Source organism: Oncorhynchus mykiss, chromosome 24 (genome assembly GCF_057628025.1).
Source record: "Oncorhynchus mykiss isolate SJ-2025 chromosome 24, ASM5762802v1, whole genome shotgun sequence".
Taxonomy (NCBI): domain Eukaryota; kingdom Metazoa; phylum Chordata; class Actinopteri; order Salmoniformes; family Salmonidae; genus Oncorhynchus; species Oncorhynchus mykiss.
In genome coordinates, this window is record NC_143045.1 from 18284895 (window position 1) to 18309083 (window position 24189).

Here is a 24189-nt window from a genome sequence, read left to right on the forward strand (position 1 = left end):
TTTAACAGCAGCTGAGACTTTATTTAACCTTTTTACAAAGCATGTTGAGATTTAGAACAGAAAAATCATGTTTTGCTTTCAAGATAATATTTTTCATTTAATCTTTGTATTTAGTTCTTTAGAGCAAACATTTTAAAACTAAAACGTTGAGGCAATTTACACCAAGGTAAATAATAAATGTACACAAGAAATATGAGTCATATTTTATAGTAAACCTTGCCGTATAGAATACTTTTTAAAAACACAGACATCACAGTGTAAGTCACTTATCTCCATATGTAGAAATATGCAATATGTAACAAAATACTTAACTAATTCAAAACAAAGTGGCTCATCAATCATGTGGCTCTGTCATATTTCAAAGTTCTCATAATACAAACATGAGTCAATTTTTAAAAAGTGTGCTATATTCTAATTGAGTAATATTTTGTATAAAACCGTACAATATAAAATATTTTAAAACAGTCATCACAGTAGGCTAAGTCAATTATCTGAATATGTATGAATGTACAATACTCAAAAAAATACAAAAACAATATTTTACAAAATACTCAAAACAAAGCGTCTCTTGGATCACATGGCTTTATCATATTTCAAAGTTCTCATTAAATCACTCAACAATGCAAATTTCTTATGGGCATTTTGGCTGCTAAGGCTAAAGTTCAGTGGAACACCATGCAGATCCAGCATGGATATTGTTTTATGGTAAAATCCCCCAAGTTACACAAGGCTCCAGCTTTCAAAAGGCTAATTTAGCATTCAGCACTAATCTTACCAGTGACAAAGCATCACTCAGCATCCATTGCTATATCCTTTTGATGGCGTCGTTTGAAAAAGCCACACTGCAAGTTCGAAAAGGAAAGATTAGAATAGTGACACCTTGATACTTTAACCGAAATAATGTACTGTGCACACATTGCAGTCAGACCTGGGTTCAAATTGAAATCTTTCAAGTAGTTTTAGTGTTTGATTTAGCCTGTCTTGAGTGCCAGATTGGCAGGGTTTGCACTTCTACGATTTCTCTATTAGTTCATGCAAGCTCAATCAAGCCCAGCTAAAATAGTTGAACATGTTTTCGATGTACAAAAACATCAAAAACACTCATTATTACCTTAACGAGTATGACAATGATTATCGCTAGAAATAGAAAGCCTCCAATGGAGCCTCCGATGATGACGGGCAATGATTTCTCCACTGCCAGTTTGATAATCATCACCTCCACCTAGGAAGCAGAACCACAAAGCAGAGCAGACAGAGCAAGATCGTTAAACTTATCCAATAATGTATGTTAATGAATAAATATCATTTTTCAACTATTGTATTCAATTATTTTAATCTGACATCTCTATTATTGAATGTTTAACCCACTGATTCCATCGATCTCAATTCCAGTGCTTCGAATCGGTCTTCATCAAATCCCAGAGTGGCTTTAGCTGTAATTTTCTCAGATGTACCCTGTAATGATTGATGATGGATGGTCACAACAAAGCATTTTGACCATAAAAATCGTAAAATGTGTAAGGATCTTCATCTCTATATTGCAGAGGAAGTCAATAAAGGTGCATCTACCAACCGAAAACTCTCTGATTGAAGCCTCAGCCTCAACCGTGATTTCCTGTACATCTGTCACTGAACACTGAATGAGATACTCCCCGAAGGCCTGGAGGAAGAACACATTTACTACTCAAAAGGCAACATGTTCTCATTATGTCAAAATAGTGACATTTAACCATTGTAGACATAAGTTACTTTGGCTAATATATTTCTTATTTGTCATTTTTTGGCTGACAAATTAAGGCAAATATGCTGCATAATATTTTGATTTCATGAATCATTTTATATTATAGGTGTAATGAGAAAGGATGGAACTCACATTTACTTCTGGATTTCCACATCTCTCCTGGAATCCAAACCAAATGATTATGTCAGGGACCGAATACTGGGTACCAAATATTAGAACGATAGAAATGTCTGGATGTTTTTAACATACCTTAGGTGTAATACTCTTGATTGTAATTTTGGTGTGACGTGCCTGTGCTGTTATTGTAATGTTAACGCGTATAGTTGCATTGTGTTTGTTCTCACCGTGAAGCTGGAAGGGAGAAAATATTTGAAGAAAGATGCAAACATACACATTATAGAACACATTATAGAATTTCCTGATAAAATGTGTGTGCTTGCTCGCTTGTCTTGAAGGATAATTTGATTGATAGAATAGGATAGCCTGAACATGTGAAAGTTGGTTTGGTGTCTCTAGCTTGAACAGTTCAACAGTTACTATTGTTGCTGGTGGGTTATTTTATGCTAATTTGATCTAATTTGAATTGTTATTATTTATAACGTTTTGAAAATTTTCGTTTTTTAATGTTTTTATTTGAAATGGTTAATAAGCAGTAGCATTTGAAGTGTCATTGTGTTCTTGTGGTTGACATCGAATTCATGATGGTTTATGCTAATTTATGCAAATGTTGTTATGGCACACAAAGTATAAATAGCATAAACAATTATGTTATAAGTTGGAACAGTCTGGACATTCTAAAGTTTGTTTGGTCTCGATAGCTTATAGGTGGTTTAAGCACTAGAGTGGGCGGAACAGTATTATGTACGTACAATTCTAGAGTGGTCTTGCTTTCAGCAAGCACATTAAAGACGCAAACATGCTTTTGTCATGCTTTTGTCACTTCTAGATTAGACTACTGCAATGCTCTACTCTCCGGCTACCCCGATAAAGCACTGAATAAACTTCAGTTAGTGCTAAACACGGCTGCTAGAATCTTGACTAGAACCAACATATGTGTACATATTACTCCAGTGCTAGCCTCTACACTGGCTTCCTGTTAAGGCTAGGGCTGATTTCAAGGTTTTACTGTAAACCTACAAAGCATTACATGTACTTGCTCCTACCTATGTTTCCGATTTGGTCCTGCCGTACATACCTACAGATACGCTACAGTCACAAGAAGTAGGCCTCCTTATTGTCCATAGAATTTCTAAGCAAACAGCTGGAGGCACGGCTTTCTCCTATAGAGCTCTATTTTTATGGAATGGTCTGCCAATCCATGTGAGAGACGCAAACTCAGTCTCAACCTTTAAGTCTTTACTGAAGACTCATCTCTTCAGTAGGTCCTATGATTGAGTATAGTCTGGCCCAGGGGTGCGAAGGTGAATGGCAAGGCACTGGGTGGACAAACCGCCCTTGCTGTCTCTGCCTGGCCGGCTCCCCTCTCTCCACTGGGATTCTCTGTCTCTAACTCTATTACGGGGGCTGAGTCACTGGCTCTCTAGTGCTCTTCTATGCCGTCCCTAGGAGGGGTTGAGAGTGGGTTGAGTCACTGACGTGATCTTCCTGTCCGGTTTTGCACCCCTCGAGCTCGTGCGGTGGAGGAGATCTTTGTGGGCTATATTCAGTAAGTTGGTGGTCTGTTGACTCTCTAGTGGTTTGGAGGCTGTGCTTTGGCAAAATGGGTGTGGTTATATCCTGCCTGGTTTCTCCCCTCCCCCATCTCAGCCTCCATTATCTATGCAGCGAAAGTCTATGTGCCAGGGGGCTAGGGTCCGTCTGTTATATCTGGTGTAATTCGCCGATGTCCTGTGTGAATTTAAGTCTGCGCCCTCTAATTCTTTCTCTCCCTCCCCTCCCAGAGGACCTGAGTCCTAGGACCATGTCTCAGGACTACCTGGCCTGATGACTCCTGGCTGTCCCCAGTGCACCTGGCCGTGCTGCTGCTCCAGTTTCAACTGTTCCGCCTGCGGCTATGGAACCCTGACCTGTTCACCGGACGTTTTTGCCTTGTCTCGGACTGACTGACTGACTCGACCTCTCTCTCGACCTCTCATTGCTCGGCTATGAAAAGTTAACTGACATTTACTTTTGAGGTGCTGACCTGTTGCACCCTCTGCAACCACTGTGATTATTATTTGGCCCTGCTGGTCATCTATGAACGTTTGAACATCTTGAAGAACAATCTAGCCTTAATGGCCATGTACTCTTATAATCTCCACCAGGTACAGCCAGAAAAGGACTGGCCACCCATCAGAGCCTTGTTCCTCTCTACATTCCTCCTAGGTTCCTGCCTTTCTAGGATGTTTTTCCTAGCCACTCTGCTTCTACATCTGCATTGCTTGCTGTTTGGGGTTTTGGGCTGGGATTCTATATAAGCACTTTGTGACATCGGCTGATGTAAAAAGGGCTTTGTAAATCAATTTAATTTGATTTGAACACATTATAGAAAGACGAAAACATTGCAAGCATACCTGAAACTTAAATGTCAGGTCTTTATTCTCAATGGCTTGGTCCGTGAGTTTTACAATGTTCGGTGTGGCCTCCCTGTAAACAACAAGGTAGCAGAAAAATCAAGATGAATTGAATGTAATTGAAATCCAGCATTCAACGGCATTAAGTAGGATTTAAAAATACGTTATTTGCCTTGAAATCATCGCTCTCTTGCTTCTTTCAGTCTTAACTCACCCAGTCAGTTGGACCTTTAAAGCGTTCTTTATTCCAAAGTGGTACGTCTTAAAATACAAAACCTGGGTGCCACCATTCTCACTAAAAACAATGATAGGAAGGACGAATATAGACAACTTCATTCAAATAAAATACTAAAATGCTACATTTTTACTCAACAAGAAGATCATTTAAGAAGTATCGGTATGGAAAGATTCAAACCATGTGAGGTTTGCTGTGATCTCAGCCTCTCGCATCTCTGATTTCTTGTTCACAAGCTGCCAGGAGATGGAGAAATGTACCTAGGGTATCAAAATAAAAAAGGAACAGGTTGACAGGTCAGAGAAAAAGGACATTTCGATTTTGATGGGAGACATTTAGCTTGAGCAATGCCACTAGGCTGTATTAGTGAAGTCATGGTGGGTATCGGTACCTGGGTATTTTTCTTGAAGACTGGATGTAAGAGATGACACTTCAAATAAGAAATATTCTCATTAACTTGGTTCTCACAAACAGACCCTTCCATTTTCTGTGAATGATTAACAGAACAATAGTCAGTCAGTTGCTGACTCCTTTGTCAGTCAATACAACAAAGCTGATCTAATATTTCCAACCTCAAATCTTGTTCTGAGGACTCAACAAATTGATTTCTGTTTCAGTGAGGAGAAATTACCATTGTGAACTTGTTAAAAAGGAGCATGTTGGGATATGCCAGGACAAGTGTTGTCATGTAGGCACTATCCCCAAAGTTGGTCAGATTGAAGTCAATCATCAAGTTCTGAGTCATTCCTATTATGACCATATCCTTGCTGTCACACAAATTACAGGATAAAAAGGACAATAAATCATCTGTTTGGGTAGAAAATCAATGACTTATTATTTCCACCTTGTTAAAGATGTTTGTAGACAGGAGAAGACACAATATCGAAAAATAATGGCATTGTGATTGAAAACGAATTTACCTCAGCCTTGAATCAGATAAGGATATGTTTCCCCTGCATTTGTCTTTCACCTCACACTCCTTCTCAAATTGAATCTGAAGATTTCAATTGACAGCACATACGATAGCATAATAATTATTATAATTAAAAATGACTCTTGAACAGTTTTTCACAACTTTGTTGAGTAGGCTACCAAATGCTCACCTTTTCTGTGAACTCTGTGGGAGTACAGAAATCCAGAATGCGGAGAGGTGGTTCAGTGGTATTCAACTTGAAGTTTAGCTTGATCTCTATCGGTGAGAAGCAGTCATAGCAACCCTGAAAGAGAGAAAAAACTACATGTGTCTATCCCTCTCTCTCGTGTGATTAAGTTTCATCAGTAAGTCTTACTGGAGACTGTTCATACTTTAAAATAGAGATTTAAAGATAATATTTGTAATGAATGTAGACGCCTCAGAAACCTACCGTAAAAAACAGTTTGATGGGGTTAAGGCAGTTTGTATCAGAAAGTATAGTGAAGATGCCTTCCCCATTTGCTTTGTCCTCAAAAGACAGGCGCTTTTTGTTTTGACCTGCATCCAGATCTATGTTGTAAGATATGGGAAGTTCTTCACCAGCTGAAAAACAAGCCATTCATGGAACAAAATAAGTGATTCAGTAGTTCCAAGAAAATACATCTCCATTTTCTAGTTTATATCAACTGAGACGATGGGTGATGAGAACTGTACTGTACATACGGCCAATATTTCCCCTTTGTGCTTGGAAGCAGATGGCCAGGGTGACCTGCTCCATCTTGGTTTTTGAGTTTGTCTGCGCGGATGTGGGGATGGTGTTAGGCTTCATGGTCAGCTTGGGTTTAAAGACGATGACAGGGATTGTTCTGGTAGAAATTCAGAGTTTTGAGATTATTCAGTAAATGAACAGCACATACACTCTTTAAACAAGCTGCTACCTAGAACCGCAAAGCGAACCCTTAGGGGTTCTAGGTAGCACCTTTTTTTTAAAGCGCATTCTACTAAATGAAACAGTATACACATCTGTGGTGGACATATACAGTACAGGGCTTCCTGGACAAATATTCCTGCTGTCTATACTCACTTCAGGACAGTGACAGTGCCTTGGCTCCCGACACTGATGTAAAGCTGTCTCCTCCCATCGGCACTTTTTTTGTCAGAGAATGCACTCACAGACTGGCCAAAGTGGCGGAGTTTCATCTCAAACTCTGCAGCTTTAATTCTCTAGAAGTAAGAACAAGAACAACACTATGTGTGATGTCATGTTTGGGTTCTGTATAAAGTCCTTTCACTGCAGGCATCAGGATCATAGCAAGAGGCTCTTTGTCAGCAAGCTAGACTTCTACTAAATCACCTGAGAGTGGTCCCTCTGAAGTCCTTCTTGGACTCCGTTATAGATATAGATGCTTCCAGAACAGCCACATGTCTCATCTTCCTCCAGAGGAGCTCCAACTGCCACGTCATTGTATCCGTTTCCGTCCAGGTCTCCAACAGAAGAGATGGCTGAACCGAATCTGGCATATATGTAGCTGTCCAGCCCATGCCACTCCCAGGGCTCCTTATCAAACTTACCCTGGGCCTGGGACACAACCCTCACAACCATCAGAAAAGTGTAGTTATGAGCACCGAAATAGAATTTTACAAGTGCATTTCTACTGACCTGGTTTAGCTTGAAGATGATCACTCTGCCCTCCTCTCCTCTCTGGTGGAAGTACGGTGCTCCTACCAGCAGGTAGTCTGTCTTAGTGTCCCCGTTAAAGTCCAGGGCACATAACACAGAGCCAAAGTAAGAGCCCACCTGTAGAGTGGAGATTTGGGTTATTATTTGTAACCTCCGCACGATGGCAGTAAGCATCAGGTTGTGTACTATTAACAGTGGAACCAAAGATGGATACAGTACCTGTCCAAGTTGATTTCTTAGATTTCTTGGATTTCACAATATATCTGTTATACACATATACCTACCTGGTCACCCAGTAGTATTTCCTGCAGTTTGTGTGAAGTTGCAATAAAGACAAAGACCCCACCAGTCAGGCTGTGACGAGGGGCCCCTGAGATGTACAGAGTCCCTGAGGGGCCCATGGCAGACACAACACTGTAACCTGGGACACACAGACAGAAGTTAACAGAATACATTCAAGAAGGACTGCCAACTTCTGAAGAAAGCTTGGAGTGAGATATGCTATGTGAATTTCATTGCCCCTTGGCACAACCCCAAGAAAGGGCACTGAGAGTCATCCCCCAGGAACATTGTACTGTTTTATAGCTAAGTTCCTGCAATTCTACGTATTTTGACAGGGGTTAGGCCTATGACTAGGGTGGATTTAAAAAAAATAAAAACCACAGGTCAGGTGTATTCAGGATGCTTTGAACATTAAATGAACACTCCAAATTCGACGACTTTGTTACTTTTAGATTTTTGGGGGATTACATTTAAAGCATGGTAATATTTTTTAGGAGGTTTGACACTTTATTCAGATGATAATGAAATGAGATTCTAGAAACAGTGGGAAGCTTGGAAGCAGGGACTGATCTCTGTTCTCAGGTGGAAAGTTGTATGTGACACGTGCTGGGGAGTGTTTTCCACTACACCAAGGCTCTGCACAGGAAATGTTCATATTAATGGTTGATGGCAGTGGGTAACCAAATTATATTTTTGTCATTTGGGTCAACTCTCACTTTAAAATAGGGCTAATTTCGCTAAATCACCCAACCTTCAAGGAAAATCTAATGAATATAAATGTTCAAGTGGTTTATGCCTACTAGTTGAAGATCCTTGCCATCATCTTTCTTTACATAGACAAAATATGGTGCTTTGAGAGTCCCCTCACCATTTCTACCTAGCATGTGCACAACACTAAAATGTCAAAAATTATATTTGATACCTGGAGCATTTAATATCCCATGCTAATTTTTATGACTATTCAAAACTGCCCATGAATGGCTGCAAAAATACAAGTAGGCATATCAGATTTCAAATATTTGATTACACTTTCAAAATTTGGAAGAAGTGGAATAATAAAATGAGTGTGGGGAATAACAGTTGTGTTCCTTCAAAATCTGTTTGTCAAAATGATTTTCAGAGTTACAAATCAGGTCACCCTACCAAACATACTGGGGACTAGTGAGGATTAAATCGACGTTAGTACATGATGTCAAAAGGCTGCATTCTGCAGTAGGGACAGGAGTAACATTGTTCATCAAACAGAGCTCCCATGCTGCTCTTTTTACTGTTTATAAACTCAGAGAAGAACCTTTTCTCTCCTGCTGTGGCAAGACAGGACAATGATAGAAGTTCCGCTCGTGATGTTAAATTGCAGGCCCAGATTCTCTGATTTCAAAACGATTTGGAGCACAGTTGAAAACATAACACGCTGACTATCTAATGGACTAATTGGAAAAATATATGCAGTAGTTTTCAATATTTGAGATATAAGAGGTGTGGTGTGAGAAGAGGGACACATTTGTGTGTGAACTTTGTGTTGGAAATGGCATGTCCCATAATCTGTCGTGGACAAATTAAACTTTGCGAGAATTTTACTTCTGGGTAACCGAGATTACATGTCCATAACTTACCTAAGTAGGAGAACCTTGGCTCTGAGGATGACCCATTTAAGAAGGTGACCTTATTCTCCTTGGGGTGTTTTAAGATCACTCCTCCACTCCAGTCATTGGCCCCCACTGCGCCGAACAGTAAGGACCCCTAGGAGGAGGAGGGAAAGGATGTTATAGCCAGAAGCCAATAAACAAATAGATAGAGATACTATTATGATCCTCAAACTGCATCTCATATATGGTCGGACTGCAGACTATTGGCCTTAAACCAACTAGAAAACCAGTGTGTAAAAAACAAAGTTGAAAACCAAACAACTTACATCTAGTGCAATGTGATTACTGAATCCAGCCTCGGCAAGTTGAAATTGAAAGCCATCCCCCTGCTTGATTCCTGGTTCATAAATCGGAGCAACACAAACATTTTGTTATAAAGTGAGTCAGAAATGCAAATTGCACCTTACAGCCTGTCAGTGTTAGACTACCCTAGACCCTTACATTAAATTGCACACATACAGTATATGACGATAATTGGACACAAATGTTAAGGTTACACTGATGATTACAGCCTTTTAGTGTTACCTTCGATTCCTTTGATGATACTGGTCTTTAGCTTGGAGAGGATGCCCTCCAAGGCTTTATAGTCACCAACCAAGAACAGGTTACTCTCACTGTTGCTAATAATCTTCAACTCGTCTATTTTGGTTTGATTACCAACCTGTGATTCATAAATGTACAGAGAAAATCTATGTCTTGACATACCAGAATTTGAGCTAACTTTTTCATTGAATCGATTAAACCTGTTACTTTAGTCAGGAAGATGAATTAAAAGATACACAAATGAGAAAACTCACCCCAATAGCAAATCTGGTGATATTTTTTGTTTCAAGCAATTTCTTTGCTTTTTCCAAATGTTTCTTATCCCAAAAGGATATTGCTCCATCTGACACCACTATCATGATTTTCTTGGAGTCCTCTTTGGACCCATTCTCAGGAACAAAAACATGTTCACTGAAAATACAAATTGAAACAAAGCTCAACAATGTAATGATATTTGCAATCTAAATCATATAAAATATGGGCCTATAGTATGGTACTTACATTGTATAGATAATAGTATGGTACTTACATTGTATAGATAATAGTATGGTACTTACATTGTATAGATAATAGTATGGTACTTACATTGTATAGATAATAGCTGAAGCAGTTATTGTGGCGTTTTCGATCTGTTCAATGTTTTTGACCGTTTCAATAGCTTTTGGCCCGTCTTTCTCATTCAATGACAGTTCAGTTCTGATTTTTGATCCATACTGAACAACAGCAAATTCGCACTAAAAAGAAAACACAATTTATTTTGTTATCACAATAAAGCATTATCATTCATTTTATTTAATGCCAATTCAAGAGAAAGCACAGTTTTATTGCCAAATCTTTTGTTGAAGTGTGCATTAATGTTGATCAATACTTACATTGAAACACTTCTCCCAAACATTTTTCATCACAGTTGTGATGAAATCTTTTGCCCTTTTAAAGTCTTCGCTTTCAATGCTACCAGATCCATCAAGTACAAATGCAATCTCAGTCCCAGGATCTAAAAACAAAACAGCGATATCGTACATGAACAAAAAAACAAACATGAACATCACTTCCATGTATTTGTAATAAATGTAGACCCACCATCCTTCTCATCATGCTCATCACTGTTGTTGTTGTTGTTGTTGTTGTTGTTGTTGTTGTTGTTGTTGTTATTGATGGAGATGTTTCTTTCCAGTTGATCTACAACTTAAATTCAGAAAATGTAGACATTCGTTACTAACTTTACACTCCATATATGGCTCGGATGTACAGTGTGTTTCCATAGTCTACATTTCCCTATGTTCATCTGAGATCTAACTTTTCAACAGCTGTGTCCATCGGTTCAGTATCATAGGAATGCCTACCTAGCGTGGCAGGATAATACAACTTATGCTTCAGAAGGCCAGACAGGAGTGTACAGTTTGCATTAAGATCCTCATTCGTGTTCTTCTTCTTCCTGACCTGTTGGCAGACCTGGTGAGAGGAGAGCAGAGCAAGTCATCAGGCCACATGGCATACTGTTGAGCAGGATAACTCTATGGCCCGATCAGTTTGATAGTGTACAAGATAACTTGCTTACTGACTTAAACCTCTTAATTCCTGGAGCAACATAGGGCCCAAGATAAAGACGATTTGAACTTTATTTAATTCGCTGGACAAACACCTTTCTTTGAAGATAAAAAATATGATGTCTGAAGTGGAACAGGAAACAAATGGGTGACTTTTTCTCAGTCTTGAGACATAACACTGTAATGTTCCAGGGCAGTGTATGGTATTTCCTACACCTTGTGCTCAAAAAGCGGATGTGGATGCCTGCTTGCATGCAAGTGTCTGTCTGAACGTGACCACAGTGACACTTAATGGTGATAACATGACTAATATCTGCAGCAGACACAGTCAGAGTACACTCTCAATAATCTTATCAACAGAGTTTGAGGAAGCATTTCTATGCTAAACTTACAGACAATTATGTATATGTATTGTTTTAGACCAGAGGTGTGGTCCTTCTCTGTGAGTCCATCTAGCAAAAACAATCTAACAGTAGCAGAAAATAATCAGTTACATCGGAAAAAGTGTTAACGGAAGAGTGGGACCCATTTTTCATGCTGAAAGGGAAGTCGTGTGAAAGGCAGACGTTACTAGCATCTGACGCCTACAGAGGAGGAAGCTGTGGCTTTGCTGAGAGACAATTGACTAGGCGACGATTCTGCTGCTACTCTTATGTGATTTACTGCTGTACAAGTACCCATGGCACACACCCTGACCTGCAGCCCCCCCCCCCCCCCCCCTAATACTTCACTCCTCACTCCCCTTCTCATTTACACACAGAAATGACAATCATGAGTGACTTATTGTGAATGGCAAATGAAATGACTCAATAAAAGGCAACACATCAGGTTAAATAGAGATAGAGATATTAAATAAATATCTCTATGAATGTAGAAAACTGTTGCAGAATAAATACCATGTGCCGCTCCTTCTCCCCAGTCAAACTGTTGGTCAATGCCACGATGGGTCGGAGTCCTTTACCTGCATTGTCTACAAATAAAGTTGTCTTGGATTCAGCATATGGTTAACAAAAAACAAGCCCTGAAATGTACTAGAATAACTGAACCTACTTCTGGAATGTGTATTAGCAGGAGTGGCATAGTTTACCTGAGATATTGAGTTCTGTGCATTTTTCCAGACCACAGCTGAATACTTTCTGGGGTCTAGAATTTGGTGATGTAACCAATACCCTGTTGAATTTCATAAGAGAACATGGATAAGGAGAACATAATCTAGATGTAATACAGTACTCTAGGTCTATATGACATGAACACAAATGAATTTGACATAACATATAACAGATGATGCCATAGTGACTTACCCAGCTTTAGACTGAACAGTAGTTTGCCCAAATAGTTTATCATCGTTCGGAAAATGCTTTACTGGTTTTGTGAAAATGTTGAAGCCTGCTACTGTGCATATCACTGTAAAACAAAGAGATGTCAGGTCTGAAGCGACAATACAGACCTTTTATTACTCGTTACATTAATCGAATGAATGAATGCCTAATGCTCAAAAACAGAATACATACCAGTTAGCAAAATGTGTCCTCGAATCATGTTTCTAGTGGAACATGTTAGGTCTGAGAAAAATAAACTGCTTAAACCAAATCAGTCTGATCGTAACTTGCTTATAACCTATCAAAAGTTTTTTTTATAACTTCTGATAAATGCTCTTCCGTACACTGCACATGAAAAAAGTTATTCTGGTGTGCTCAATGCTATGAGGTGATGACATCACAACCTCACTGTCAGACAGACAGACGGTGGGGGTTGTGGGGGGTGGTGGCTCTTGCCTTGTTTGTCATGTAATCCCTTGGGTTGTGTAAAAGTAGGGGATCAATATCATGCCAAATGTTTTGTGAACACACAGCATACATTTTGTGTTTGTGTATCATGATCTGTACAAATAAGTTCCAATCCACAAATGTATATCACCAATCCACAAATGTATATCACCGATCCACAAATGTATATCACCAATCCACAAATGAATATCACCAATCCACAAATGTATATCACCAATCCACAAATGTATATCACCAATCCACAAATGTATATCGCCAATCCACAAATGTAAATCCCTTTCCACATATGTAAATCCCTATCCACTAAACAAACACCTTTTGATTTGTATTTGTAAATCGATATATTGCATTAGAATGTTTTTAAAACTGCAGATATGCAGGTCATTTCCAAGGGCCTTAAGTAAAATGAGAGCCATAAAGATTTGTACCTAGGAGAGATATGGCAAACATGCAACTCCATATTTGGAAGCGCTTTGGTCACCTGACTTTTGGCAGGGAATTGACTACAAGAAAAAAACAAAAAGTTGTCACGCGTAGAAAGCAATTTGTAGTCAATTTGTAGTCGTAGTTGTAGAAAAAAGTTTGTATCTGTAGAAAGTGATTTTTATAAATCGCTGACAGCCTCTCATTCGGCCATGTTGATGCCTGCCTTTCAAGGTTGCAGCAATTATAGTATGTGTTTCACCTGTCCTTGTGCTTGTCTCCACCCCCCTCCAGGTGTCGCCCAGGTGTCGCCCATCTTCTCCACTTATTTCCTGTGTTTTCTGTCTGTCTGTGCCAGTTTGTCTTGTTTGCCAAGTCAACAAGTGTTTGTTTTTTCCTCAGTGGCTGTTCACACGATCACTTTGAGGATGGAGAGGAGGAGTGCGGGTCTTTTGCATACCCAGCCTCTCACACATGGTGGCGAACACACGTGACTCAAAGTTTCTGCCTTGGTCGCTGTGGATGGACTACGCAGCACCGAACCTGCAGAAAATCCCTACTGTCAGGGAGTCGACAATGGTCTCTGCCTCCTGGTCCCAGACTATTTGGTGAAATAGTCCATGGCCATGAGTACCCAGAGGTTTCCACTGTCTGTGGTGGGGAGTGGCCCAACTACATCCCCCTCTCACCGGGAACTGTTGGAGCTGGAGGGCCCTTTTTTGCTGTGCAGTTGTCACAGCTCCGTCACAGTCCTCCATGTGCTGCACCCAGTAAAAGCCCTGATGGAGGCGGCGGAGTGATTTTGTGACCCGCAAAGTGTCCAGTCCCCACCCCTGCCATGAGCACTCTGGAGAACAGCCTCCCGCAATGCTTTTTGGACCGCCACCTCTCCTCTCCCGTAGCTGTCTCCTTCCATGCCCGCTGTAGCACACCATCAGCCAGCCGCAGTCTCTCAAACTTTGACCACAACCCTTTGTCGCGAGTGAGAGCGCTGCCACCTCTTCCAATGGTGGCCTTGGCTGCGCCTCTATCCACTGTAGCACCGGCTGTAGGTCTGTGTTCTGTCCCTGCTGCTGCCCCCGTTCACCCACAGCGGCAGTCTGCAGCTCACAGCAGACAGGCCTGCTCGCCCGACACTGTGGCACAGACCCTCTCCACTGCACACGGCCCTCTCACAGTGGCGGCACCCGTCTGCAGTACAGGGCCGACTTGGAGTGGCGTGCCCCTGCCCTGTGCACCACTGTGAAGTCGTACCAAAAGGTGTTTGTTTGTGGATAGTGATTTACATTTGTGGATTACTACTTATTTGTACAGATCATGATACACAAATACAAAAGACATGCTGTGTGTTCACAAAACATTTGGTATGATATTGATCCTATATGAAAGTGTTTGACATGCAGCACATTACATACAATGTATCATTACAATACAAATACATTACATAATACATTTAGCGTGAAGTGGAAACAGTAGGTGTGTATTTTCACTTCTGTTTTTGCAGGGAGCATTTTAAACTTGAATTGATATGTTATGTTTCCTGTAACTCCTCTCTCTCCCTTGTCTCCAGCAGACCAGCAGAACTGAAAGTGGGTTTCAGCTGTATCCAGTCTGGACCACAGACAGTGACATTACTCTAACAAAGGTGACAAGAGTCCCTCTGTGTACCTCTACAAAGTTGCTTTCTGTCACCAGGGTATGAGAGCTACGAGAGCACATGTCTAACAACTTAGATTAAACAACAAACTAGATTGACAAACATTCCCCATTTTCTATTTAAATTGATGAAAGGTGTTGCATGAGATGTCTGATATCAGCTACTCAAACTGTGTTGGCAGATGTAGCATGGCTATGACGGTTTTATGATTTGCAAAGCATGAACCAGGTTGGAAAAGAAATTCAACATAGAAACGATTTCCTGGTTGTCTGCAGTGTCAGTCTTTGGTTTTAACCACAAAGTTATGTCACGTCAACAGATGATTTGTCTTTCCTTGTTAAAAAGGAAGCAAGTTGCTTGAGTAGTCATGGTGACTGTATTTTGTGACAACACACACAATAGTTACAAAAACTATAGTGACAAGACGAAGAGAGACTCTCAATTGGATTTGCTCGACTCATCGCGTCCTGTCCTCTGTCCTCTCCTTGCCTGTTTTTGAAAAAGGTCAAAGGTAATCGCGGAGTGAAATGTGAAAACAAATGCGCTTGTATGAAATGACTCTCCTCCACTCATGCGTCATCAAGCAAAGGACTTCTAGAGGGGTGGAATCCCCAAATAAATGTGTAAAGTGCAAAAACCAATTGAACTAGTTGTGTGTAAGACATGTTATAGATAAAAGGATTAGCGTATCGCTTTTAAATGTGAGCATGCTCTCCTTAGAGAAAACAGCATCTGATTCAAAGGGGGTGTGTATACACTCTTGAGTATTCTCTGCCAAAGTAGGTAATGAAGGAGGTGAGCAGACTCCTGTTTGCCTTCTAACGAATTGACACTCTCCTCGACCACTCGACCCCTTATCGGTTTCCAGTTCATGCAGGAGAGGAGGACGGAGGAATCGAGGAGAGGATGGACTTTTTCCAATTGAGATCCTCCAAAAGACCCAAGTAATAATAAATACATTTCTAATGATAACAAATATGGTTGATCTTAGTCAAATGTCTGCCTCTTTAATTTCGATGATCAGTCTTTACAATATTAATTTGTATGCATGTATTTTGTCTACTTTTCTCTAGTCAACATTGTGTAGCACACAGGGATTCATATTGAAGGTGTGTTCATTACAACCTCTACTTTCTTGTCAAAAGATATGTCAACATGAGGATTAGAATAAAACAATACTTTCAACTCAATGTTCATCTACAGTGCATGTGCTTGTCTCACTCTTGATTATCAACCCACCCCTGCTGCATCCATCCAACAGACAGAGGCCTTGTTACAGAGTGTGGTTTACCTTTGCATATCACTTGCAACTGAAGGCCCCCTTCAACAGGAAGCTACTGTGGTCTTCTGAGTAAGAAGACCACATCTGTGCTACTGCTCAGAACTTTGTTCCATTGGCTGCAGCTACAAATAGTATTTGGGTGAGTACAGTAAAATAAGCATTTATGAACCTAAATTAACTATATGTGTCATGCACTAAAATAACCTGGTTTATGTGCATGAATATGCTTCATAGTTGTTAATAATCACAGAAAAAGCTGTCTACATGAACATAATCTAAGTACTTGTGATTGTTATAACGTGAATAACATATAAAATAAATTAAGTACCAGTTTAAATGTAACACTATATTAAATGTTTTCAGATATGTATAAAATTAAATGGGAAGAATTGAAAGAGGCACAGCTGCTCAGACAGGAAGTGACCTAATCGATTCCCTCTGTGTCTGAACTTAGTTGCAGAGGTTTGCCATTTACCTTGCTCATATAGTAGCTACTGAATGTATGTGCCTGATACTTTCACTTACATTTCTGATACCACTCACCACCATATATTAAAATACAGAAAATGTTCTTGGTCAAAACTGATGGCTGTTTTTTCTGGATGGTATTATGTTATACCGCTGTTGCTTCAATGGGTAAGTGCTTAAGATAATGATAATATAGATATAGCATTTTATGTAGAGATATGAGAGAATAAATGCAGAATAGGAGAGTAGAAATTGAAGAGAAGCTTCCTGTCGTGAGTGTGTTGTGCATCAGGAAAATAATGGTGTAATTCTTTAAACCCTATATTTAGCTTACAATAGAAAAATGTATGTATGCTGCTGAGAATTGTATATCTTAACCATTACATTTCAATGTTTTTTATATGAGCCTGATAACCGTCCAAACCCAACACTCCTCCTTTAGGAAACAAACATTGCCATGCCTCCTGTAACACATCCACCCTCCAGGCTCCACTGGGCTCTGCGGTGCTCTTGTCATGCAGCTTTGGGTCTACCTCTCTGGGCATCAGCCCTGGCCATGGATGGGTGGTGTGGAACCAGATCTCTGGTTCTGGTGCCAGCCTGGTCAACATCACATCCTCTGGGAAGGTTGTTGCCTCCTTCGGTTGTCTGTATATCATATACAATACTAGCCTTCTTTTTTAGCTTTGAGACTTTAGCCTTTTAAAAGCATTTTTTACCTTATTTTTAATGTATAGCTTTGTAATTTCTGCATGTAATAAATTATTTGTTCTTCAAATAATATGTAAATAAAATACAAATGTATTATTATCAGGTGGACTTTCTGGACCCTAGGCAGGGCAGAGTGAAGGTTTTCCCCAATCAGGGAGGTGTGGGGAACTTCTCCATCAGCATTGATGCCCTTCAGGCCTCAGACCTGGGTTCCTACTGCTGTGAGCTACAGAGTAATGACCAGTGCCATCGAGTGGAAGTTGAGGAACTTGATCAAGGTAACACTGTGCTAGTATCTACAGTATCTCCAGTGGCTCAGTTGGTTGGAGAATGGTGCTTGTAACAATACCGGAGTTGTAGGTTTGATTTTTCTTGTGACCTCAACCAAATATTTGTATCAAAAGAAAGTCAGTTTATTGTTACATTAGAACAATAATCTCTTATACTGTTGTATCCGAAAATCTAGGACCCTTTCAAGTCACCTGTAATGAGTCAAAATAATTGGTGTAGGCTTCATACTGTGTATGCAAACTGCAGAGATGCACTCTGTATACACAGCATGTGGTCGGTTTTTCCTTACACAATCACTTTATGTAAGGGCCAACATATTTCTGGTCGGGTTAGACAAAGCAGCCCTCTTGCTTAATGTTTCTTGTAAGGTACATGTAAATAAAACCACCTCTTCCTCTCTTCAGACAGTAGAGATCCGCAAGTGTTGTTTTTCAGCGTTGGTGGTGTGGCCGTCCTCATAGTGCTCCTGAGTGGCTGTTTCTGCTGGGTGAAATGGACACGTGAGCACCTCCATGTTCCTCTTTCTGACTCCCTCAGTCTTACTTCAGTACTGGAATGATATTGATGAAGCAGCTAGCATGGTATACTGCACAGTATAGAGTACATTGACAGTTATTCAGGCTAATTTGAATCTTCCTATGAGCATTAAGCAGCATCCTTTCTTTCCGATGTAAATGTTATGATGCTGATTGGGCAACTTTGCAAGCTCCTTCCATGTGTCACATGAATTGACACTGGAGAGACAAAGCAGGTACGGGGAATCAAACATTTACTAAGGAACGGACATGGAAGGAGACAGGAACAGCGTCAGCACAAGGGTAACAAAGACAAAAACAATTAATGCATCAGAAGGGAACAGAGCAGGGGAACTGACAAATATAGGGGAGGTAATAAACAGGTGATGAGTGAGTCCAGGTGAATCCAATATCGCTGATGCGTGTGACGAGGGAAGGCAGGTGTGTGTAATTGATGATGGCAGGAGTGCGTGACGCAGGGCGGCCTGGCGCCATTGAGCGCCAGGGGGGAAGAGCGGGAGCAGACGTGACACCATGTCAGTTATGTAGCTACATATCCTACTAAAAAGATGTACATTGCACAGTTTAAACAGGCCTACATGCATGTCTTAATTCCACCCAATATGTGGAATTAAGCAGTGGAACATTTCAAAGTAGCCTAATATGTTTGTGAAATGTGATGTACTTTCAATAAAGACATAACGCCTGAAAACATGATAATCTTATAGCAGTGCCTTTTCTTGTTTTATTACCTCTATAGTATTTGAGCACCCTTTTCAAATCTGATTGAAACATGAAATTAATGTAGAATTCTGTATAATATGACAGGATCCAGTACACTTCCTGAGGACGTTGCGTGTAGTGACGATGTTGGGAGAGACGTGGCACAGAAGAGAGGTAAAAAACGTAAGCACACGTAGGCTACACACACACACACACACACACACACACACACACACACACACACACACACACACACACACACACACACACACAGTGTCTTTTAATGTCCATGTGGTTAAGTTTATGCCACATTACAACATCATTATATATTTACCAAAACAAGACCACAGTACAAAGTCATGGTGCATTTCCAGACTGATGCTCACATCTGTTTTTGTCTTAATTTAGGAGCCGGCAATGAGCGACCTATCTATGGTACATTTTATTATTTTAGATTTACCATTTTCATTGAATGGAATTTTAATGTTGTTTTCTTTTCTACATGGACCTAGTTTGAACTGTTCTCTTCCCTCCTTTCAACAGAAAACAATGAGCACGATCCAACCAGAATGCAGCATGAACCGACCAGAATTCAGCAAAATCCAACCAGAATTCAGCAGGATCCAACCACAATTCAGTATGATCCAACCGGAATTCTGCATGAACCACCAAGAAACCAGCACGAACCAGCTAGATACCAAAATAAACCAGTGAGAGATTTGAGTGAGAAAAGAAGAGGGTTTCATAGAGGTGAGCTATACTTTATGTAACATACAGTCAACATTCTATAATAATTTTGCCTTGTTCAATGATACCAATATTTTCATCCTGTTTGGTATTCATGTTGCATTCAGAAGTAACTGAACTTAATGGACTTTCCTTCCCCAGAACTCAAGAGCAGATTGCGCCAATCGAGTCTCGGACAGCATTACTATGGTAAAGTCAGAGCTTTTTAATGAGCAATTTACAGTATCAGCTTGCAGTGATCCTTTTATGAATTACATTGACTCATCGTGAACTCTGACAGCAAACCAAGCAGAGATCAATGAGCAAGCCAGAGCTCAGATCGACAGCCACCAAAGAGCAAACGAGGCAGAGACCAACCAGGAGGGAAGATTCCAAATGGACAACCGCCAAAGAGGTATCTTACACACTATGTTTTACAGTAATCTCTGATACAAATCAATATGCACTCTAGCATTTTGTTATCAATGCCTTGTCTCCTTCTCATTGCAGGAAGCTTTTGGAGAAAGAAACCCAAAGAGAGTAAGTTTTTTTTTTCTCCTCACAACATACTGTATAATCATTATAACTTATCTTACATTGAGACCACTCCCTCTCTCTTGCACTCTCTCCCAGAATGTGAATATAAAAACCCTATCTACAACAAGAGTACAGACCAAATCAACAAATGATGGGGATGATGAGGATACTGGGTCTCAACACCTTGGTCTCCTTTTTGTTTGGGTTGTATTTTTTAAATAAAGTATTGTCTTGAAAGTGAAACAAATATGAAATAAAGTGAAATCATTTTTGCTTCAATGGTTTGAGATTCTTTCATGCACCAATGAATCATCCAATGGGAATCAGAAAGGATCTAATCAAGGCCATTAACCCTAATGACCCTCAGCTGTGTAACCCCACCAGTGGATGGTCACCCAGGCCCAATGTCCACTGTTTGCTGACCATCAGAGATAATTTGTTATTCGCGGAGTGAGAGGGATATAATCCATACTTTCAACCGCACTTTAAATAGACATAAATGACACTGTGAGTGGTCATAATGGGTATATGTCTCTCTACATTCCTAAAGAGCAATTCACCCATTTTGCATTTAACATTTATGTCCAAGGTAAGTAACTTATGTATTCAACCCTGATCAATCAAATGGCAATATCATCGGTTATGTGTGTGTGGTTTTGGTTAATTGATAATGTCCTGGGTATTCTAATTCACACAGATGAAAATGGTGGACACTACAGGGCAATAGATATTGCTCTTCAGTGCCACTATCTCATGGGAGAGACAGACCGGTTCGTTGTCTTTTCTGTTCCCTATTATGGCTGTCTCTTTGTGGAAAGAGTGTATTCAGCAGCTTTATAGTGTGAGATTATATCAGTTATCAGCAGTCTGTAAACATTCCCTTCAGAGGAAATTAGCAAGGTTGACAATCCACATTGAGAAGTTCTCCTGGGCACTGCGACAAGGACAAGGTTTCTCATCACCATCTTCCAGAATGCCACTTTCTCCCCTCTGAACCTGGACACAGTCCAGATCCCCTCCAGCCACAGCCAGAACTGCAAGTCCAAAACCAGGGCTGACCACTTTGTTACCTTTCGCTTTCCATTCACCTACTGTGGCGCTCAATCACAGGTGTGTACCATATTGATGGTCTATTTCTCTATCAGATCTCCTTCCCTATCAGGTCAAATTGATTATTTTCCTTGGGCCTACTTTCAGATTGATAAAAAATAATCTAACGGCCTATTCCACATCAGCGTAGGCTGATAATATTTTTGGTATCTCAGATTGTTCTTGCAATTCTCACAGAAAGTTAATTGGTAGGAAAATGTTTGACATGCCTTTTTACATTTGTATCACACAAACAGTTTCTTAGAAAATCATGATGAAAGTGGCAACTTCAGGCCCTTTTTAGACCTTTACATGCCTCCTGTAAGACCCTATGATCTGTGAACCAACATTCTAGTGTCATCATACTCCTTATAGTGTACTCTCAAATGTAGAGTATGTCTAGAATCAATTTTTCACATTCATTTATTCAACATTTAAAATATGAATATCCTCTTACAGGTACTTCCACTCTCACCGATGGGAACCGCCAGTGACTGTGTGCTCTTACATGTTTACTACCAAAACCAACAACTACAAGCCATTTGCAATTGTTCACAGATGATCAATCCCTATTGACTTATTTTCCAATGGTAAACCACTGGGTTCAGGACTTGTTGTTTCCATTGTCAAGTGCCCCTACAGGGGTGACAGCCACAGGACTGCGTTTCTGCCAGTGGTCCGCAGTAAGGGAGTTAAGTATCCATCACATTACAATTGGTTTGTAGTCAGGCCATTCTCCTTTGTGAAATTCCATGAGTTTACAAAGTCTGAGTGCCTGTTAACTCATACAACTAAAATTGCATTGTGTGAAAATGATTAGATACTTTTCAGTAACTGGGTGGTATTCATCACCACTTTCTGGGCACAGAGGCTTGAATGCTCCTGTTTACAGTGAAAATAAGGAACTTATTGTAGACACTTATGTCAGCCAATTAATAACACTATCCCCCAGCTATACTTTCATTATGATACAGAAGTCTGCATAGGAACCGGCTGCTCAATGCCCTGTAACAGAATCATTTATCATAATAATCTTATCTCTACATTTACTGTAATAAAAGACTGACAAAATTGGCTCATTGTAGCAATCGAACCCTTGTGTGTTAATGCAATTGTACGTTTTGTCATGAATTATAGCATATTATTCCATTTAATAGTTGAAAATTGTGCATAAAGGCAATACTTCTGCAGGGACTTTTCAGACATGGGGAGCGGCTTACAGTAAACGTCAGGGTATTTGGCCAAGACAGGGACCAATGAAAACGTAGAATGCGTTGTATCCGGAAGTCGCTGTGTTTCATCGTTTGCCGACAGAAACGTGTGTAACTTGGAATCTTTACGACCTAAAAGTTAGAATATTGTGGAGGAGAGTCAGACCTACAACTCTATATAAGTAAGTAAGCAGTTATGTGTTTACTCTTTGTTAGTGTATACGTGTAATATAAGTTATTGGAACCAGCTATTGTCATCATTCTCTTTCGCATAGTTAAACAACAATAGAGTCCATCATGTCGAAAAGGACGGAGTGGGATACCAAGGGAGATTCAGACGAATCAAATAACCTGCTGATCTATCAACATAAGGCCAAACTTCAACAGGCTGTCAAAGACAATTCATTCTTGGTTGTCACTGGCGAGACTGGCAGTGGGAAAACGACTCAACGTCCCAATGGGACCTGTGTACAGAATTCAAAATTGACCCAAACCTCTATTCCCTTTATTATAGCATTTGTTTATGTGATGCCCTTATAGAGAGGTCTGAAAGGTTTAGATAGGTGTAAACTTGTATTAATTATGTAGGATTATGTAATAGCAAGATTGGCATCACCCAGCCTCGGAGAGTAGCAGCCATCACTGTTGCCCAGAGGGTATCACAGGAGATGCACTTTAGTTGGGGTAGAGAGGTTGGATATCAAGTGTGCTTCGATGACTGCACGACACAGGTGAAAGAGCTCCAAGACACCTGCCTACTGGATCAGTGTTTCCCAACGCTGGTCTTCGAGTCACCCAACAGTACACATTTTCATTGTAGTCCTGGACAAACACCTCATTCAACTTATTGAGGGCTTGATGATTATTTGACAAGTTGTATCAGGTGTGCCTGTCCAGGGATACAATAAAATGTTTTACTGTTAGGGGAACACTGTACTAGACTGCTCAAAGTGATACTTCACATAAATTATTGGATACGCTTATGTGTTAGGCATCTTGAAGGTGTTCTATAGGTCAACGTATTGTCGCTGAAATGTGAAGGGAATTAGAGTGTTGTGTATATCAGCAATTGTGTGTCTCTGAAAGGAGATGTGTGTGTTGTCAGGACACGCTGGTAAAGTACATGACAGACGGCTGTCTGCTGAGAGAGATCCTGGCAGACCTTGTTCTGTCTCAGTACAGTGTAGTCATTTTGGATGAAGCCCATGAGAGGAGCCTTAACAGGGTCAGTAATAGATGCAACTACTTCAAAACAGTAATCTGGTTATATCCCCAACTCCATCCCTCAGTTGTATAACCAAAGCAAGTGGTGGGGCTGCTGTTTTGCTGATAAACAAATCCCAGATTGTAAACGGTTGTGTAATATGTGTTTTACTTTAGGACATTTTACTGGGTCTGTTGAAGCCGACCCTCTCCAGTCCAGATAAGTCCTCTTAAGGGCTGCTCTGTCCCCCTGAAGGTGGTGGTAATGTCAGCCACCCTGGAGACAGACACGCTCTCTGTGTTCCTGGGAGGCTGTCCTGTCTTCACCATCCCTGGAAGAACCTTCCCTGTCACCCCCAAGTTTGGCTGATACACAGAGCTCTGTTTACGTTAAAGAGGTAGGGAGTGAGCTTGCTTTTAGTGACATAGGCCAACTGTTAGCATGATGTATGATAATGAATACAT

At 40.4% G+C, this 24189-nt stretch overlaps 2 protein-coding genes, 1 long non-coding RNA gene and 1 pseudogene across 6 annotated transcripts; 3 read left to right on the forward strand and 1 right to left on the reverse strand.

Annotated features, from left to right (window-relative positions):
* On the reverse strand, positions 1-12845 carry itgae.2 (integrin subunit alpha E, tandem duplicate 2). Of its 2 annotated transcripts, XM_021582517.3 has the most exons (31): positions 12613-12845; positions 12403-12505; positions 12189-12271; positions 11998-12071; positions 10898-11006; positions 10635-10739; positions 10427-10548; positions 10140-10288; positions 9809-9965; positions 9537-9672; positions 9278-9348; positions 8979-9105; positions 7368-7504; positions 7063-7200; positions 6757-6981; positions 6487-6626; positions 6126-6268; positions 5854-6005; positions 5593-5706; positions 5410-5483; positions 5121-5256; positions 4881-4976; positions 4670-4749; positions 4469-4549; positions 4255-4327; positions 1991-2092; positions 1874-1900; positions 1574-1660; positions 1369-1455; positions 1112-1222; positions 1-842 (listed from the first exon to the last, which is right to left on the reverse strand). In XM_021582517.3, the coding sequence occupies exons 1-31, from the start codon at positions 12638-12640 to the stop codon at positions 789-791; spliced, it is 3321 nt and encodes a 1106-aa protein (XP_021438192.2). In that variant the 5' UTR covers positions 12641-12845; the 3' UTR covers positions 1-788. The 2 variants fall into 2 exon arrangements, 1 of the variants encoding a protein (XP_021438192.2); XR_016491345.1 differs by lacking the exon at positions 5121-5256.
* Positions 12846-15327: 2482 nt separating this feature from the next.
* Positions 15328-16389, forward strand: LOC149972383 (uncharacterized). The gene is made up of 3 exons (XR_016491474.1): positions 15328-15912; positions 16042-16077; positions 16230-16389. It is a non-coding gene; the product is annotated as an uncharacterized LOC149972383 (long non-coding RNA).
* A 224-nt stretch (positions 16390-16613) lies between these two features.
* LOC110503898 (uncharacterized) lies at positions 16614-20500 on the forward strand. 3 transcript variants are annotated; one of them, XM_021582524.3, is made up of 11 exons: positions 16614-16886; positions 17161-17345; positions 17533-17707; positions 18125-18220; positions 19064-19132; positions 19367-19393; positions 19502-19708; positions 19847-19894; positions 19986-20099; positions 20195-20224; positions 20318-20500. In XM_021582524.3, exons 1-11 carry the CDS (start codon positions 16817-16819, stop codon positions 20371-20373), a joined length of 1077 nt encoding a protein of 358 aa, XP_021438199.2. In that variant the 5' UTR covers positions 16614-16816; the 3' UTR covers positions 20374-20500. The 3 variants fall into 3 exon arrangements, with proteins under 3 accessions (XP_021438199.2, XP_021438198.2, XP_090075253.1); XM_021582523.3 differs by having other exon boundaries at positions 16672-16886; positions 19064-19141; XM_090219127.1 differs by having other exon boundaries at positions 16672-16886; positions 19064-19141; positions 20195-20500.
* Positions 20501-20525: 25 nt separating this feature from the next.
* On the forward strand, positions 20526-24094 carry LOC149972384 (uncharacterized; annotated as a pseudogene).
* Positions 24095-24189: the final 95 nt, after the last annotated feature.

What these genes read in the sequence shown, in the direction of transcription:
- itgae.2 (XM_021582517.3), bottom strand. Translation starts at nt 12,640, where the DNA reads ATGATTCGAGGACACATTTTGCTAACTG. An exon ending in ACTGTTCAGTCTAAAGCTGG is followed by an intron (nt 12,272 to 12,402) that starts GTAAGTCACTAT and finishes GAAATTCAACAG; the next exon opens with GGTATTGGTTACATCACCAA. An exon ending in TCTTCAAGAAAAATACCCAG is followed by an intron (nt 4,750 to 4,880) that starts GTACCGATACCC and finishes TTGATACCCTAG; the next exon opens with GTACATTTCTCCATCTCCTG.
- LOC110503898 (XM_090219127.1), top strand. Translation starts at nt 16,817, where the DNA reads ATGTTCTTGGTCAAAACTGATGGCTGTTTTTTCTGGATGGTATTATGT. An exon ending in ACAGAAGAGAGGTAAAAAAC is followed by an intron (nt 19,142 to 19,366) that starts GTAAGCACACGT and finishes GTCTTAATTTAG; the next exon opens with GAGCCGGCAATGAGCGACCT. An exon ending in TCTCGGACAGCATTACTATG is followed by an intron (nt 19,895 to 19,985) that starts GTAAAGTCAGAG and finishes GAACTCTGACAG; the next exon opens with CAAACCAAGCAGAGATCAAT.